General features: G+C 40.5%; 2 protein-coding genes across 7 annotated transcripts in view; one reads left to right on the forward strand and one right to left on the reverse strand.

Annotated features, from left to right (window-relative positions):
- The window catches only part of LOC135107473 (haloalkane dehalogenase-like), a 53,915-nt gene that overhangs the window by 20,229 nt on the left and 15,528 nt on the right, over nucleotides 1-18,158 (forward strand). For 5 of the 6 annotated variants that reach the window (XR_010271787.1, XR_010271785.1, XR_010271784.1 and 2 more), the window contains exons 5-6: nucleotides 4,016-4,118; nucleotides 13,771-13,934. The gene's annotated coding sequence lies outside the window, so the exon portion shown is untranslated. The remainder of the gene's footprint in view (nucleotides 1-4,015; nucleotides 4,119-13,770; nucleotides 13,935-18,158) is intronic. The other variant, XR_010271786.1, reaches the window with a different exon arrangement.
- Nucleotides 676-11,517, reverse strand: LOC135107476 (uncharacterized). Its single transcript, XM_064017368.1, has 4 exons — nucleotides 11,358-11,517; nucleotides 7,332-7,452; nucleotides 1,979-2,225; nucleotides 676-1,084 (listed from the first exon to the last, which is right to left on the reverse strand). The coding sequence occupies exons 1-4, from the start codon at nucleotides 11,361-11,363 to the stop codon at nucleotides 1,054-1,056; spliced, it is 405 nt and encodes a 134-aa protein (XP_063873438.1). The 5' UTR covers nucleotides 11,364-11,517; the 3' UTR covers nucleotides 676-1,053.

Consider the following 18,158-nt stretch of genomic DNA (forward strand, 5'->3'; position numbering starts at 1 on the left):
TACTCTCTGGGTAGCAATAGAAGAGCTGAATACAATGTCGAGGGGATAAAAGGAGCAGAATTAGGTACATCAATTTTTGGGACTCGACGGATAATAATCTCATAAGGAGGAGATGAGGTAAGGAGAGAAACTAGAAATAAGACACATTGGGTGGAATACTATGGCGCTATGGGGAAACATTAAGCTGTTGGACAAAGAGAAAAGTATATACGTAGATAGACTTAAAGAATTACAGGAGAAATTAATGCTAATAATTAATGCTGAAAATTACTTACTCTGGGGCGATTGTTTTTTTTAGGTAGTTTTTCTAAATGGTGGTGGTGATAGTAGTAGTAGTAGTGGTGGTGGTGGTGGTGATGGTGGTGGTATCATTAGCCCCATCAGCATTAGTAGTAGTAGTAGTAGTAGTAGTGGATATGGTTGTGGTTGTGGTGGTGGTTGTTGTTATGGTGGTGGAAGTGGTGATAGCAACAGTAGTAGTAGTAGTAGTAGTAGTAGTAGTAGTAGTAGTAGTGGCAGCAGCAGCATTAGCACTAGTAGTAAAAACATCAGTGACAGTGAAAGCAGTGGTAATAGCAGTAGATACATAAACAAGCAACTTTCACACAATCAGCAAAAAACATCTGACAGGCGTTCGCATCGCGGTGGGTGAGGCAAGTAAACAAAAAGAGTGGGGGATCGAGGAATGTTTTATTTCGGAGGAAGTGTCTTTTTTTTTCAAGTATATAATGGATATTTACAAATTACGTATCTCATTTTGCGCTCTCCTGTGTTTCCCTCTTATTTTTCTTCCTCTTGGTCTCTTGTATGTAGTATTTTGAGAAGCACTGTTGATTTACGCGGCTGACATTACGTTTTCTTCGCTATACGTAGGAGAACTAGAGTTCTTGATCCCTAAGTGTGTGTGCGTGTGAGTGCGTGTGTATGTGTGTATGTGTGTGTGTGCGTGTGTGCGGGAATAAGATAGTTCTGCTTTATTCTTTCGGCTTCATTCCCTCCATCTCAGTGCTTCTCTTCTTGTTCCTCCTTCGTCGTATGAAATCCCAAAAGTTTTTAGTTCGTGGATTCCTCAGATGCGGATTTTCTGTTTGAAAGAGACATAGAACATTTTAGTGACAATATTCTATCACCTTTGATTTGGGTGGGTTGGGAAGAGAAAGGTGTGAAGGAATGATGAAGTGAATAAGTGCGTATGGTAATTACTGCATTTTAGTTTCCTGGAAGAGAACAGAGATGAATAAAAAGTGAGGGAATTCAAGGTAGAAAAGGGAAAGTGGTTGCGCAGGTGGTGCTGTCACAAGGGAAAGCAAATATTGATGACGTAAGAGCTCAAGTAAGGTGATACTGCTCTACTGTTTGGATAGGATGTTGGGAGTGGTGCTGCTGGTGGTGGTGGTTCGTGGTGGGTGAGCTGCTAATGGTGATAATTTGAGAATGGGTAAGGAAAATCTGTGCAAAATAATCCGACAAAGGAGAGTGAGTAATGTTAGGAGAGGGAACATTAACTGTATGAAGAAGAGCGGGAATGGTTGCCACACATCACAAAATTATGAAAAAAAAAAGCACTAGGAGAAAGAGGAGGAAGAGCAAGAGTCAGCAGAAAAGAAAAGGAGATGGATAAGGACTGGTTGACTAATTGATAGAATGACTGCAACAACGATGTCGTATAATCTAGGAGAAGGAGGATGAGGAGAACGGAAAAGAGAAGAAAATTTTCAAGAAAGAGAATAACTGATCGAAGCGTAGGAAGAGGAGGTGGTGTATTAGCAGCGGTAGATATCAAACACATCGATATGACATTGGAGGAGGCTGAGGAGGAATAAAAGGAAGATGTTGTGAGAGAAAAACTGAAAGAAGCTTAAGTGATGTAGGAGCAGCAGCAGACTTACTTGAGAGGGGGAGGAATGGAAGGAAAGAGAAAAAATTACTCCAAGAAGTGTAAGAAGATGAGGAGAAAGAGAAGCAGCATCAGACTTACTTGAGGCAGCGGTAGATATCAGGCACATCGACCAAAAGGCAGACCACGGAGTCACCGAGGAGAAGCGACGCTCCAACCTCGCCTTCCTCGCTCTCGGGGGCAACAACTGGGAGGGGCACTTCAGCAAGGGCAGGGACGCCGGACCTCTTGCCGTACCGGGAGCCCCCCACGAATCGGGATGACCTCACCTTAATCTCGGGAATTCCCTGGGACCTGCCGTACCGGTTGGCGTAGAAGCCAGATCTCTCTGCGTGAAGGAAAATCAGTACGTGAAAGCGAGAAATTCCCTTTAATATGCATCGCTTACAAAAAATGAATAAATAAAAAATTAAAAAAAAAATTATATATATATATATATATATATATATATATATATATATATATATATATATATATATATATATATATATATATATAATATATTATATATATGTAATAATAAAAGGGAGACAAAGCGGGAGAGGAGGAGGAATGGAAGGAGTAGGAGCAAAAACAGGAACAAGGATGATGAGTAGGAGGAGGAGGGCGTGGAGCCGGGCGATGAGGAGTAGGTGGTGGAGGAAAGGAGAAAGTGGCGGAGGAGGAGGATGGAGAAGAGAAGAGAAAGGATAAAGACACATAGGATTATCAGATAATCTACTTTTTTTTAAACTGATAACAAGAAGAGAATGAGTGTGGATCTGACACCAACATTAGAGGGAGGAAAGAGATCTTTTTTTATCAAGCAAGGTAATCTAGAGTGACTGTGGATAAACAGCATAACTCGTTCTCAAGTGCCAGGCTGAAATTTCTTTTACCTCAGGAAACATTGTGGCGGAGGTTAATTAGCAGCAAGGAACAACATGGGGAGACAGAGCGGTACTTGAAAAGGTTAGGTGTCTACAGGCAAGCCGCACAGGTGACATCGTTATTAGACACGCGAACTATACTCATACTTAGGGCAAAACTTTTCGTGTTTTCCATGTGTCAATGTTACTACTGCGATAATGAGCTGAACTGTTGTAATTAGTTGTGGACATGTACGTATCTTAATATGTCCTTATTTCACAGCAAAAGTTAAGCAAACAAGGCAGCACGAAAAACTTAGTACACGTGATAGTTCCTCGCTCTTAAGAAAATCTACGTGTTCACTCCTAATAAGAAAACAAAGATAAGATTCCTAACTGTGAGAGAAAATTGGTAAGAAAGTTGAGACTGAAGCAGGAATAATGTGCGAGTTTTCTCTTAACCTTTCTACATATATGAGAAAACATAGTATACTTTCCTTAACAGCTCTCCACCCAGCGCCAACTACACTGATATATCCTGGCTACGTGTCCATCCACATCACATCCACACACCCAATGACACAGCAGGTGACATGAAAATAATAGAAACAATCACAAACACACACACACACACACACACACACACACACACACATACTTTCTAACTCCACCTCTTCAGATTCGGAGTGGGGATGCATTATGCTTCACGCCTTTAAGTGCTCAACAGACGCTCACTTGTGCAGGAGTAAGCCAGGAGGTACAAGAGGACACGCCATGATTAAAATAAAACGCAGGTATATTTTACAATCCCGCCGAGAGGACTCACACTCTCAGGGGTCACGTTCCCGCCGAGAAAGAAGGATAATTAGCCGTCCCAGTGGCCGCGGGGACATTAACGCAGGAGGAGCGATGGTGGGCTGGGTTATTGGGGAGAAGGGAGGGAGTGAAGGAACGGGCGAGGGAAAAAAAAAATTACTGATAGGTATGTACAGTATGTAAAGGTGAATGGGGTGAGGAGAGAGAGAGAGAGAGAGAGAGAGAGAGAGAGAGAGAATGATTGTAGCCGAAAACACTTTTTTTCATCGATTCCTGTCTTCTCACTGGTTCGTTCCCTCGCTCCACACACACACACACACACACACACACGAGATAAGGAGCAGTCTCTCCTTAACGATAACAATATGGGGAAAGACGCACGGTGTAGAGAATTCGATAGCTCAGGTGAGGCGGCCCGCGGCTAATCTGTACAGTAACGTGTCTGTTTTCTCAGGTGTGAGGGAAGGAGAAGCACCAGCATGCGAAAGAGAAGGAAGACGAGGAGAGAACATAAGAGGATAAGGACGAGAGTTAAAATGAGAAGCAGTATAGTTAAGGTAAGGAGTTGCATTTTTTTTTTTTTTTTTTTATGTTAGCAATTGTTTCTTGGTACCGTAAGGCAACGCAAGGGGAAGCGGAGGAGGGGAGGGAGCTGTGAGCGAGGTAGAAGGGAATGTGTGAAGGTAAGGAGGGATAACAAAACAGAAGAAATCAAAGGAAGAACATGCAGCATCAGGTTTGTTATTTCTTACATAGAAGGTTGTTTGCTATAACTTGTAGTATCTAAAGTAAGAAATGTGGAATAGTGAAGATGAATGGTAAAGGAAGGAAAGGTGAGAAATAACGCCTTATATTGACGAGGAGGAGAAAGAGAAGTGGAGAAGTAGTGAGAGGAGGAGGAGGGGAGAAAGAAAGAGGTAGAGAAGGACGAAATGATGGAGGAGAAAAGGAGGATGAGGAAAAGAAAGAAATAACAAGTGAAACAGAAGAACCTCGAGATAAAGAAGAGGAGGGGGAGGAGAGGAGAAGGAAGAACAGGATGATTTGCCGCACAAACTTTCTCTCCAGCACTGAATAATGAGAAGTAACAAGAAAAAGAAACAAGGCGTGAATAATCAGAATTAGAGAATAAGAAGAACAATGGGAGTCGGAAAATTGTTTTTTATCCAGTCTTGGTAATATGACTTTCCTTAGTGACTGGCTGATGTAAATGAAAGCTGGGTCACATAAACTCGTGAAATCAAGGAAATTTAGAATAGACTCCTCTCTCTCTCTCTCTCTCTCTCTCTCTCTCTCTCTCTCTCTCTCTCTCTCTCTCTCTCTCTCTCTCTCTCTCTCTCTCAACCCGCAATGTCTTTTTCACCCTCCTTTTCCCTCTCCTAAGGTAATTTCCAGCGAGACTCCAACACCATGAGTCAGTAGTTGATGGGGTTTGGGTCTTAATTAGTCCATCCCCAGTGAAGGTGTTGCCTGTGGGCGTTTTAGGACGTAGCAATGGGACAGTCTATGAGTCTACGCCAGGCCAAACCCAGCCTTAACAGCGTGAGCCGAGGCCTGAACGCGGGGAGGCTCCATACGGCCAATATTGGATTGATAGGTATACGTTGTGAGTGTATGTGTGTGTGTGTGTGTGTGTGTGTGTGTGTGTGTGTGTGTGTGTGTGTGTGTGTGTGTGAGGGGGAGGAGAGAGGGGTGGGTGAGAGAAAGAGAGAGAGAGTCTTCTTCTGTTTGTTCATGTTTTCTTTTCCATTTAATATCCGGGTCTCGCTTCTCTGTGTGTGCCTTGGAATAGAAGCCCAGGTGCCCGTCTTTTTCTTCTTCATTATAGACATTTGTTTATTTAGGTTATCCATTTTGTTTATTTATTTGTCACTTCATTTACTTATTTATTTTGTTAGTTTATGGTTCATTTCCCCTGGTGCATCACTCACATTTATTTATTTATTTATTTATTTATCTATTTATTTATTTATTTATATCACTCACCTTTTTATTAATTTATTCATTCATTTATTTATTTTGTTAGTTATGTTTCATTTCCGCTGGTGCAAGTTGTGACCATCACGGACAGATTTATATCATGCGTTGGTATTTTCCCCTCATGTTAGATACCATGAATAAGTAAAAACTGATGAACGTACACATAAAAGATGCCAATATCGTACACAATAAAATCCGGGTATATGTATTGCATTTTTTGATTCGTGTCAAACGTAATCCATCTGCTGTTTCCTTGTAAGTGTATTTATGTTTTTTTTTTTTTTAATGCTTCAGGTGCACTGGCTTGAATTATTATACGAGAAATAAGTAAGGTATAATAGTTGAATTTTTAATACTGTGGTTGACTAAAATTGATGTTTTGACCCCACAGCAAGGAGATAATATTGCGCCTCTGGTTCATATGACAACCCAAATGATAGTAATAGAACCCAATTTTTGCGTAAATGAGAATATAACACTGGCTGGCTGCTTAAATTTAGAAATTCCCAGTACATAATCACTGTCTCTGGCGCCTTGAGAGAGAAAAATGTTGTACCATTAAACTGCCGAGCAATAATGAGAGAGATGACTGGGAGAATGACGTCACAACTAGAGACAAGACTTGGGTGGAAGTTTAGAAGACTGAATGACTAAGAAGAACTGAATGACGCCAATTATTGGACACTGTCGATGAGTTAGTAGCGTGTGTAAAGGTGGAGAAGCATCATAAGGGTGACAGTACACAGGAAGGAAAGTTGTCATTATCGATGACTTCACAAAATGGAGATTACATTGTATAATTCGTGGAGAGTGAGTGATATTATATAATTCGTGGAAAGTGAGTGATAAGAGAAAAAAAAATAAGGTAACTAGTAGGTAGAGAAATTAATAACACGGTAAAGTTACATAGGGATTAAAGTTGAAATTAATGGTTGCCTATCAAGATGGAGGTTACGTTATATAATTTCGGGAGGATGAGTGACAGAAGCAAGCTAAGTAAACTGGTCAAGGTAGAAAAACTGGTTCCATTTATGAAGATAGTGAAACATTAACAAGATATCTTTAGAGGAAGAAAAATTATCATTATCTTTGATTATTGTAAAACATGAAGTAAAGGAAACGTGACACAGTATAGAGAACAACATACACACAACAGAAAACTAAAAATTAAGTAGGAACTGCATTGTACAAGTGTTAGAGGAAACTTGAATGACTTTAAGGATAAAACAATATAACACAGGACATAAAAAAATAATATATATATATATATATATATATATATATATATATATATATATATATATATATATATATATATATATATATATATATATATATATATATATATATAACGTGAGGGTGTTAATCAAATCTCAAGCTTTAGAGGAACAGGTGTAAGAAACTCAAGGGAATTATACTAACATGCGTGAGGACAGAGAAGAATATACGCAGCAGAACATAATAACATACACAGATATCAGTCAGTATTTACTTTAGAAATGTGAGGGCGTTAGATAAAATCTTATGTTTAAAGGGAACAGGTGCAAGAAACTCAAAGGGCTTGGACCCATATTCTGAAACACTTCTGCGCCGCATTTTCACTACTTTCAAAAGGCTTTATCTAAAGTGAGACAGGTTTTTAAGGATGATTCTAGTGATAGACTAACAAAATTTCAACATTACTAACAAGATAAACACTCGTGGAAACCCGGTTAACCATTTCTGTGGCCTTTTGGAAATAGTCGTAGGGCAAGAGTAAAGCGTTTTTGAATACTGGCCACAATACTGACCTGTAACCTGCCTGGTGTCGCTACCCCGCTTGCCATACCGCTGAGAGTAGAAGCCCTGGGAGGCGGCGACGGCGATGAGGGTGGCCAGGAGGACGAGGGCTGGGCTGAAGGAACGGGGCATCTGAGGGAGGAGAACGTGTTGTGTGAGAGAGGAAGGAAGGGACCGAGAGATGATGAGTAAGCAGCAGGGTGAAGGAGAAGGAAAGTGAGGCTTGTAGGGATGGAAATGGAGGAGGAGGTCGTGGTGGTAGTGGTGGTAGTGGCGGAGGAAGAGAGAGGGGAAAAGGATAAGGGAAAAGCGAAGAATAGATAAAGACACTCATAGTACTATATTTACACACATACATACACACACACACATGTACTGTATATCTCTGTAGACGTGCATGTCAGAGTTACTCAGCGTTCCCTTTAGTAATTAAGGTCTCGGGCTGTCAGGCTGGCGACTCTGCTACGGAGGAGATGAAGGGAAACGACACCGACTTGTCATTTATTACACGAGAGAGAGAGAGAGAGAGAGAGAGAGAGAGAGAGAGAGAGAGAGAGAGAGAGAGAGAGAGAGAGAGAGAGAGAGAGAGAGAGAGAGAGAGAGAAAGATAACCCGTTTTCTTTCATCGTATGTTTAAAGTACATCTATTTTAATCCTTGAAATTATATAGTAAGACTTATACGTACTTATGGATGCAAGAATAAAATATAATCTATAGTACTAGACAACTAAGACCCCCCCTTTTTTTTTTTGTAATTTTCTGTCTTTAAAAGCGACTGACATCTGATTATCAAGGTGACGCCATATTATGTTATATTAAGTTGGCCATTTGTAACACGTGATATACTCAAAAAAAAAAAAACTTATATGGAGGATTAACATCATACCTACGCTTAACTGGAACACAATTTATCTCACATTCTCCACACATGCCTCTACTTTTCGGCCTATACAAACACATGGAAAGGCAGCGTAAATGTTTATATTCCCTGGCTTGGGGGATATTGTTTCCAAAAATTGCTAAGGAGAGTGAGGAGGCGAAATAAAGCCGCGTGACAAACTTTGTTGTTTACTCGTATGCTTGAAAAAAGACGACGCTTATATATTCATACGAGTACGCACACACACACACACACACACACACACACACACACACACACACACACACACACACAACCTTTGGCTCTCTCTCTCTCTCTCTCTCTCTCTCTCTCTCTCTCTCTCTCTCTCTCTCTCTCTCTCTCTCTCTCTCTCTCCCCACGCGCTCACTATTTCAAAGCAAAGAAATTCCATGAACCTGTACAGTCCTCGTCATATTTACATATCTTTGAACAAATGCGATCTTTTCCTTCTTGTACAAATGCGGTCAATATTTTATGCGAGACTTTTAGGCCAATTAGAGCTGAAAAAAAGTGGCCTTACTCAACTTTTCCGTAATCAGTACAGATAGATGTCCTTTTTATCCTCCTTCTGGCAATGAATTACTTATCACTTTAAACACACACACATCCTCTTTAAACACACACACACCCACGCACCCACATAATGACACTGGCGTTGACAGGGAGCGGTTATTGTTACTGCCACTCTACTAGAGCAAGGAGATATGTTGTGCTGTGTGTTGGGTCTCAGCCTTGCCCATACATTGTTCTCTGTGATCCACTTACAGTACTTTCGTTCACTCTCATCCAAAACAATGATGAATAGCTCTCTCTCTCTCTCTCTCTCTCTCTCTCTCTGGTCTGTCACCGTGTCTGGCTTAAGGCTCCACCCTGTCTATACAGAGCGCCCCAAGCCTTTGTTCCATAATGTTTATTTTTCGCTTCTAATGAACTTCTGGAAAATGAAACTTTAATTTCACAAGGCGAGGAGTACAGGGATTGAGGGAGGAGAAGAAGAATGGGTCGCGCTTAGATGAACTTAAAAATACAGAGATACAGAGAAGGCGGAATGTACTGGAAAAGTATGTGCACTTGTTTATGGTGAGGTATTTGTCTTTAGTTTACTAGTGCACTGGTTCCACGGATGCTTAGGGCTTATGACAGATGTGTGGAAAGAGAAGGGAAATTATGTACGAGAATGAGGAAGAGACTGCTTAAGGGAAGAGAGAAAAGAAGAAAACTAAGAAGAGCTAGGGCTAAGTAGAAGAAAACGAAGAAGAGCTAGGACGAAATAGAAGAAAACGAAGAAGAGCTAGGACTAAGTTGAAGAAAACGAAGAAGAGCTAGGACGAAATAGAAGAAAACGAAGAAGAGCTAGGACTAAGTTGAAGAAAACGAAGAAGAGCTAGGACGAAATAGAAGAAAACGAAGAAGAGCTAGGACTAAGTTGAAGAAAACGAAGAGCTAGGACGAAATAGAAGAAAACGAAGAAGAGCTAGGACGAAATAGAAGAAAACGAAGAAGAGCCAGGACGAAATAGAAGAAAACGAAGAAAAGCTAGGACTAGGTAGAAGAAAACGAAGAAGAGCTAGGACTAAATAGAAGAAGAAGAAAAAGAAGACGATAACTGACTGATTAATGTATTTCAGTAATGTACCAGCACGTTTATATGGTGCGAAAGAAAGAGGACGAGGAAAAGGAGGAGGGGGAGGAGGAGGAGGAGGAGGAGGAAACGGTGGAAAAAAAAAAAAAAAACAAGTCAAATGGTAATGTTATTAGAAAATGATGTGTGTGTGTGTGTGTGTGTGTGTGATTTTCGTCGTTCAATATAATGTGACCAAGTTTTTTTTATTTTTGCTATTCTGTGTTACTGTATTATTCTGTATTACTCTATTACTGAGTGTTATAAGTTATCCATTTTAAGTACAGCATTGTTAAGTCAGGATAAGAAAGTTAGCCAGTGTGTGGTGACAGTGTCGAGCTATGAAGCAGTTAAGGACTGGTACGTACTGAGGGTGAAAAATATATAGTAAGCGATGACGCAGCATAAGACTGTAATGTAAATGTGAAGACTTGTATCGTTGAAATGAGTGGCTGTAGTGTCGTAAAGGAGTGAGAAGCTGTTACAGTGCAGTTCAGTGTTGATGTGGCTGTTGAGGCGTTGGCTGAAGGTTCGAGAAGTAAGGTTCATAAGGTATGGCCAGGAGTGAAAGGCTGTGTGAGAATTACGTTACGTTGAACTTACTGAAATAAAAAAAATAAATAAAAAAAACGGCAAGCAGGCACGAAGTGTGTGTTGATGGAAAGGCAGGTAGAGAGACGTGTTGGGTGAAAGCAAGGAAAGCATGTTACAAGAAGCCAAAATCAAAGCGTGTGTGTGTGTGTGTGTGTGTGTGTGTGTGTATGTGTGTGTGTGTGTATGTTGGAGAACGTATATGGAGATAGCTTTTTGTTGTTGTTGTTTGAGGTAGTGGTGTTGAAAGCAAGGGTGACGTGAGTGATGGGCTAAAGAAAGAAAGGAGTAGTGTTGGAAAAAGAACGAATCGTATGGAGATAAAGGGAGAAAAACGAAAAAAGAAGACATAGAGAGCTTTGTGGAGAGAAAGAAGGATCAGTGCTAAAGGAAAGATAGAGTGAGGCGTCTGTCTGGATAAAGGTGGTGTGTGGCGGAACGTTTTTTTTTTTTTCCTTTTTGTGAAATAATTTCAAACGCGGTTGAAAAGACAAGAATGACTGTGGAATAAAAAAAGCATTATCGATTTTTTATGTTCGTTTTATAGATATAATATTTCAGAGGATCTTGTCTGCCAAGGTAGATTGTCATTAGTTTGCATGGAATTAGTGAAGTGAGAGAAGATCCGTGTGACAGATTGACGTCAGACGTACTGGGGAAATGTATATATCTTTCCCTTTTAAAGTGTTAGGAAAATTGAAAAATTCGATTGAGTCTTCACTGCACCATGAAATCCAAACCATGATCTGAACCTAGATATACATTTCCTTTGCCCTTTGCATCTACTTGCACATCGCATGACACACAACCTGCCCCGTCTCTTTGAAGTGTGCATTGAAGAAACTAAAACTAAACTTAATGCAGAATGACCCAAAGTCCGTAAAGTCTGTCACTCGCCTACAAGCAGAGCACCTGGCACCTACTTTCATGGTGGTGGTGAAGGGGGTTGAGCAGGTGGCGGTGCTACTGGTTGTCACGCAGGCGGCGGCGGCGGCAGGGGAAAGGGCGGTGCGGTATTGTCCTTGATCCACAAGCGGCTGAGTTCGGTGTGTGCTGCAACAGGCCAGGCGCTCCTTTATATACCCAGCCCCGCGCACACCCACCAGCCTCCGCCCTCGGTGCCGCCGCCACTTCGCAAGATTAACCAATCGCCGGTCATGTTCGGCGAGTTGTTTAGCATCTCTTCGTCGCCTTATCTCAGGTGTATTGTGGCACTTGAAGGATTTTTTGTGTATCAAACTGAGTGCCGCTCTTCTTTGGTGTCCCTGTGGGAGAGGAGAGGGATTTTTTGGTCCTTTCGTTCTTTCCAAGAAAACTTTAGGATATTAGGAAAAATTAATAATAAAAAGTAAAAAAAATAATAATAATAACACGAGCATGAAATTAGATATATCGTCCAGAGTGGAAAGTGTACATCTGCGTGTGTGTGTGTGTGTGTGTGTGTGTGTGTGCGTAGGTGTAGGTGTGGGTGTGGGGTGTATGTTTAGGTAGGTAGGTGTGGGTGGATGTGTTTGTGTCGCCCTATTGCTAGGGACAAATTTGACCACACACACACACACACACACACACACACACACACACACACACACACACACACACAGTCCCAAACGTCCACGCATCGTTATCCTAGCCACCCCTGAAATGTCATCCGTCCCTCCAGATCCTCCTACTGTTCACACCCACGCAGTGTTAAGCCATAATACTTTTCACGTACATTCTCGGAATTTTATTGGCTGAGTTACTGCCACTGGGTCCTAGTTAACCTTTTGACTGTTATGGCGTCTCCTCAAGGTTTATATGGCTCTGGTCCAACTATAGAATATAATTTTGAAAAACAATAATGAATAGATAAGTAGATAATTATATCTTTCAGTTCCTCGAGTTTTATAATTGCTGAGATGAATGTTGATGTTAAGTAGTAATGTCATTAGGTGAAGGGACGGTGATGTCTGGAAAAAAATAACGTGACAGGTGGTGGTGATAGCGGTGGTGATGGTAGTGAGAGAGGAAGAGGAAGACAGAGGAGCGAGTTTTTGGAGGTGATACTGGAACAGCTCGAAGGTGAGAGCACATTGGAGGATCTTGTCAGACTTTTAGGCGAGAGAAGATGAGAGATATCCATGGTCGCTGACGTCACCTAGCAGACACTCAGGTAAAGGTAAAGATGGTGGTAAAGAGAAGTAACATGGAATAGGAGGACAGTGTTATAGATGGAGAGTGTTAACTGTGGACTTAGAGGAGGTAGATAGTTAGTAATCGTGGTTCTAATGCCTGCGGATGTGATGGGAGGGACTTACCTATAATAGTGGGTTTATAAGACTTCTTACTTCCCCTTATATTGATAAGAATTACTCGTGGTGAATGCTGTATTGTGTAATGACAGTATCCTCCTTGGTAATGGTTGTGGTGTTGAAGTAAATGGTGCTTGGCTGAGAGGAACTTAGGTAGCATAGTGTTTGAAGGATATGTTGGTTCCTTTTATGTATATTAGGATTACTGATGTGAGTGTGATATTGTGTAATGACAGTTATCCATATTAGTGAGGAGAATATCGTAGTGGTGTCTGACGGAGGAGGAATGTGTTGGATACAATAGTTGTTCAGTTTGTGGTACTTTGTTTGGAAGGTCGTGCATTCCTTTAGATGATACTAGGAGCAGTCAATAACTTCTCTCTTTGCTGCGGTGGAGGAACGAGGGGCAGGCGGTCAACAGCGGCTCATTGGTGTATATTCTAACGATCCTGGAATAGTTATTGGATAGATAGGCGTGACGTTTATATCTTTATTTGTCTATGATTTTGGAGCTGAAATTACTCATAAGAGGAACTCATTCCTACGGAGAGCGTCAATGGTTGTCGTCATTCACATTGAGAAGCTAATTGGCTGTAGTGTCGTCAATGAGTCTCGACCAGGGAGCCAAGAGTCAGCGAGAAACCTGAATCCTGAAGCTCCGACTCCCCAATAGTACCGCAGCCTGAAGTCCGAACAAAGTTAACATAAAGAACGGGTGTAATCGATGGGTAACTCAGTAATCTTTCTTGTTCCCAATTTCCTCTGAAACACCCTCAAACATCGCTTTTATTCTCTGTTTAGTATAGTATCTTATATTAGGAAATTAATGACTTAGATATATATATATATATATATATATATATATATATATATATATATATATATATATATATATATATATATATATATATATATATATATATATATATATATATATATATATATATATATATATATATTACAATAGCAGATACAGTATCTTGAAATATTAAATTAGCGAGTATCCTGAAATTTTAACTATTGCTTCCTTGGCTTCGACCACGAGCAAGGCGAAGACTGCAGCTGCTGACGAGACAGTGAACGAGTCGGGACTCCGGATCCTTGGCAGACGTGTGGAGTAACCCGGAGAGTGTGCAACAGAGGCTGCTGTGTCCGTTAGAGAAGATGTGTATTTTCCTGAACAAGTCTTTATGTTCCCGAGGATTTCAGGTTAGTGACCCATAGTTAACTGATAGTCTATAATTTCTATCCTATAACCTTATCTTTACTTCTCTAATCTTAAAATATTTTCTTTTGTCTGGATAAAGTTCAAGTAACCATTTCCTAGACCAATGACTACTTTGGTGTACATAAACGTAATTTATATGGCTAGTATCCTCAATAACTAACTCACCCCGGCCCACACACACACACATTCCACCTTCTTGGATGGTCAGACCTCTGTGACTCAGTGCTTCTCTAAACTCATTTCTTCCATTCCATTTTCAATCTTCCCTTCTGTTTTTCATCGTCAGCTCTAAACTTTTCATCATACTCCCTCCCCCATATTTTCTACAACACCAGACCACTTCAACACACTCAGCAATCTCCATCAAGTCACCTACACACGTCTCTGGCTGCATTCTTATCCTGCATCTCAAATAAGAGCATACCTGCAACTGTTCCTTAGTACTTCATTTCTAGTACCTTTATCATCACTGAAAGCCATACCGCCTCTTGACTATACAGAGTAGCTGCCATTACTCCTCCTTATATTCTCTTTTTTTTTTTACATATTCCTTGATATGAACTTTAAAAATAAATAGCTAATGGAGTGAATAAATGTAGATAAACCTCAACTGAATGTATACGAGATGGTGGAGATATCACACACACACACACACACACACACACACACACACACACACATGAGTCATTCCACCTTCAATATTTATTTTTGCCACGTGTGTGTGTGTGTGTGTGTGCGTGCGTGCGTTCGTGCGTGCGTGTGTGTGTTATAATCTCGTTGAGTTGCGCGCCACTTTTTTTGTCAAGAGATGGCGGCGAGACGAATCCCTGAGGTCTTACCAAGCCCAGATTTGCCTGATATAACTTCTTACCGTTCATCACTTTACTCAGTCCTGCTCCTGCTGAGTGGTCTGTCTGGCTTCCTCGTCCTTCTCCTTCTCCCTCTCACCTCCAGTTCCCCTTACACTGTGACTCGTACTTTAATGTTCCCTCCATGTGATCTAGTAATTTTAGGGGATACAATATACGTCCTCCAGTCAATTTTAACTCTTCCTCTTCACTTGTGTTGTCTTGCTGTACTTTTTTTCTATACTTTTCCTAAATTTTCTGTACACTTTTCCTGTTTTTTTTCCCTACCTTCCTTAAGTCTTGTAGAAAAAAAGGGCCATTTAGAGGGAGTAGTTGAATGAGCACATCTTCTTTCCTTCTATTATTTTATTTTTCCCTACTCTTTTCATCACTCATTTTTTTTTTTTGGGGGGGGGAGAGAGAGGTACTTATTTTTTTCCTTTATTTGTCATCATTCACTACTTGCATTCTTTTGTTTATTCTCTTGTTTTTTTTTTCTAGTATATTTTATTGCGATTTTTCTCTTATGTTTGAATTTCTCCTCTACTTAAACTTTACATAACCATCATCAAGCCGAAAGACACAAGGAAAGGAGAGAGAGAGAGAGAGAGAGAGAGAGAGAGAGAGAGAGAGAGAGAGAGAGAGAGAGAGAGAGAGAGAGAGAGAGAGAGAGAGAGAGAACGAACGAAGGAATAAGGAAGGGAAAGAAAGAAAGAGGGGTAAGGGAACGTGACAAGTGAGAGAAACGGAAAGAGAAAAGGGGTGTCAGTCTGCGGCAGGTCACACATTTTTCAAGAACGGTTTATGTCGCGGCTAATTAACACAACAACAACCACTTGGGGAGAGGCGAAGAGGGGCAAATGGAGGAGGAAGACAAAATTATAAATGGAGAGGGAGAAGCTTCTCCGTCCTCCCTCCCTTTGATCAACATAATGCATAATTCACAGGTGGCAAGAGACCATACGTTATGACAAAGGATTGTGTCTGCATTAACATGTAATTATGACTGCAAGGGGGATAGGGAGAAAGGGAAGAGGGGAGTAAAGGAGCAGGATTTTTTTTCTCTACCGTCTTCACCCGTATGCAACAGGCCTTTGTGACTTAATACTCCTCTAACCTCATCTCTTCCATTCCTTTTTTGATCTTCCCCTCTACAATGAAGAGCATCAGAGAAGCCACACGGGTCAAGAAGTACACGATCTGAACGCTGATACCGCTTCACTTTCTTGTTTGGTGTATATATATATATATATATATATATATATATATATATATATATATATATATATATATATATATATATATATATATATATATATATATATATATATATATATATATATATATATATATATATTGCGTGTAACCTCCTTTTCGTACTTTGACTTATTTTCTACTGGTTCCTGTATAGATATCTTACTTTTTTCCTTTTTTTTTCTTTCAAGACAGAATGTAGGATTTTTATGCGGAGGAGGTTTCTAACAGATGCCTCATTGGCCTGAAAACGTAGGACTTTCCTACGTTCATCCAAGAAACTCTTCGTTAAATTATCAGCACGCAAGTTGGCGGCAAGAAAGGAAGATTCAAGAGCTGCCTCCAAACATAATGTTGGTTGGAATTTTCGCCCGTATTCAGAAACGCTTTGCTCTCTCACCACAACTGTTTTCCAAGGCCACAGAGATGATTAGCCAGGTTCTCAAGACTGTTTCTCCTGTTAATATTGTAAAAATATCGTCAATCTGTCACCTGTCTTAAAAACACCCTTAAAAACTCGTGTAGCTTCAACTATAGCCTTTTGAGTGGAGTAGACGTAAGGACCAGAAGCGTTTCAGAATAAGGGCCTGTTTATTCTATCAACCCTCAGTACACCAGGGACAGTAAGGGTCAGAGAACAGGCGCAGGTAGTGAAATGACTTGACGGCCGTCCCTGGTCTCAGTTACCTAATGTGTATTTTATGTAGGCAACACGTTGAACAGTATGTCTTTGTTTCCAATGAAATACAACTACGGTCATGTCATCACACTTTTTTTTTTTATTTTACTATGAAGTTTATTGATTAGTACATCAGTTTTGTATGTTAGTACTTTGACGAAGAGCTTCTTGCACGTGTTTGTATATAAGTCAAGGTTAGGGGCTCTTTTTCTCAGGCCAGTGGATCAGTACAGTGGCTCCGCAGACTGACAGAGCTTTGAAAGTCCATCATTTTTAATACAAAGACTCACGTACCTACGCGGTTTTTATTGTATTCACGTCGTGCTGGGAGGAACTCAGAGGAAAGAAGTGTCCGTGCCTACAATGGCAAGAAAAAGCAGCCGATCCTGATAATGGCATAGAGATCTGACAAATAGATATGACAAGAGAGAGAGAGAGAGAGAGAGAGAGAGAGAGAGAGAGAGAGAGAGAGAGAGAGAGAGAGAGAGAGAGAGAGAGAGAGATTGATTTCCGGACACATTATGGAAAAATCGGAATGTCATTCATTATTCATCTACTTAAAATTTCCTGAAAATTTCCCTTTTCTCACATATTCTTCTTCAGTTTTTTATCCTTTCTGTATTCATTCATATTCTGAGCATTCCTACTTTCCCTCTCATTCACTAGAACCCTGCCACCCACGGTTCCCTCACGTGGCACTTTCGTAATGCCTCCACACTCTTCCCTTGTCTCGGCGTTGTCGCTTTATTTTTGTCTCTCACTAGAAATTTTATAAACATACGCGTACTTGTCAGACAAAATGCCAATCTCTATATTTAGCGGAATTATAAATGTAGTCGCTTTTATGGTGCGTGGAAGAAGTTTGTGTCGTCGTCTTCGAATTTTTTCTATATCTGATTCTTCTCATTCTTTTTTACTTCCTCCTGTTACTCCTCCTCCTCCTCCTCCTTCTTTAACTCTCTTCTTTTTTTACTCTCTATTCATCAATCTTTTGGGACATCCGCAACAGAATTTGTCATAAAATAACAGTAAAAATACAATAACATTTTGAAATAATGTTTTGCTTATGTGTTACCGTATCTTTTAGTGGCCATGCCGAAATGATTGGGTCTACTCGTATTGACATCCTTCCTCTCACGGAAATATTTGGCACGTGAGACGGGCGGGTGGCTAGCCAGTCTTGACCACTCTTCCCTTGGTGGTGAAGACCTGCAGAGCCGCATATTTTAAAACGACTTGCACTTTCACGTGGACTTTTCAAAGGCCAGAGAGATGATTAGTCATGGTCTCATAGGTTATTTTCTATTAGTGATCAAGAATTCTTCGTAAACTGTCACTGGAATCATGAAAACGCTCTTGAGAATCCCTATAATCCATTAATCTCCACAAGAGCTTGGTAAATGTATTCAAGCAAGATAAAACGC

The sequence above is a fragment of the Scylla paramamosain genome, chromosome 15 (assembly GCF_035594125.1).
Source record: "Scylla paramamosain isolate STU-SP2022 chromosome 15, ASM3559412v1, whole genome shotgun sequence".
Lineage (NCBI taxonomy): Eukaryota > Metazoa > Arthropoda > Malacostraca > Decapoda > Portunidae > Scylla > Scylla paramamosain.

What these genes read in the sequence shown, in the direction of transcription:
- LOC135107476 (XM_064017368.1), bottom strand. An exon ending in CGACACCAGGCAGGTTACAG is followed by an intron (nt 2,226 to 7,331) that starts GTCAGTATTGTG and finishes TCCTTCACGCAG; the next exon opens with AGAGATCTGGCTTCTACGCC. An exon ending in GATATCTACCGCTGCCTCAA is followed by an intron (nt 1,085 to 1,978) that starts GTAAGTCTGATG and finishes TCTTTCAAACAG; the next exon opens with AAAATCCGCATCTGAGGAAT.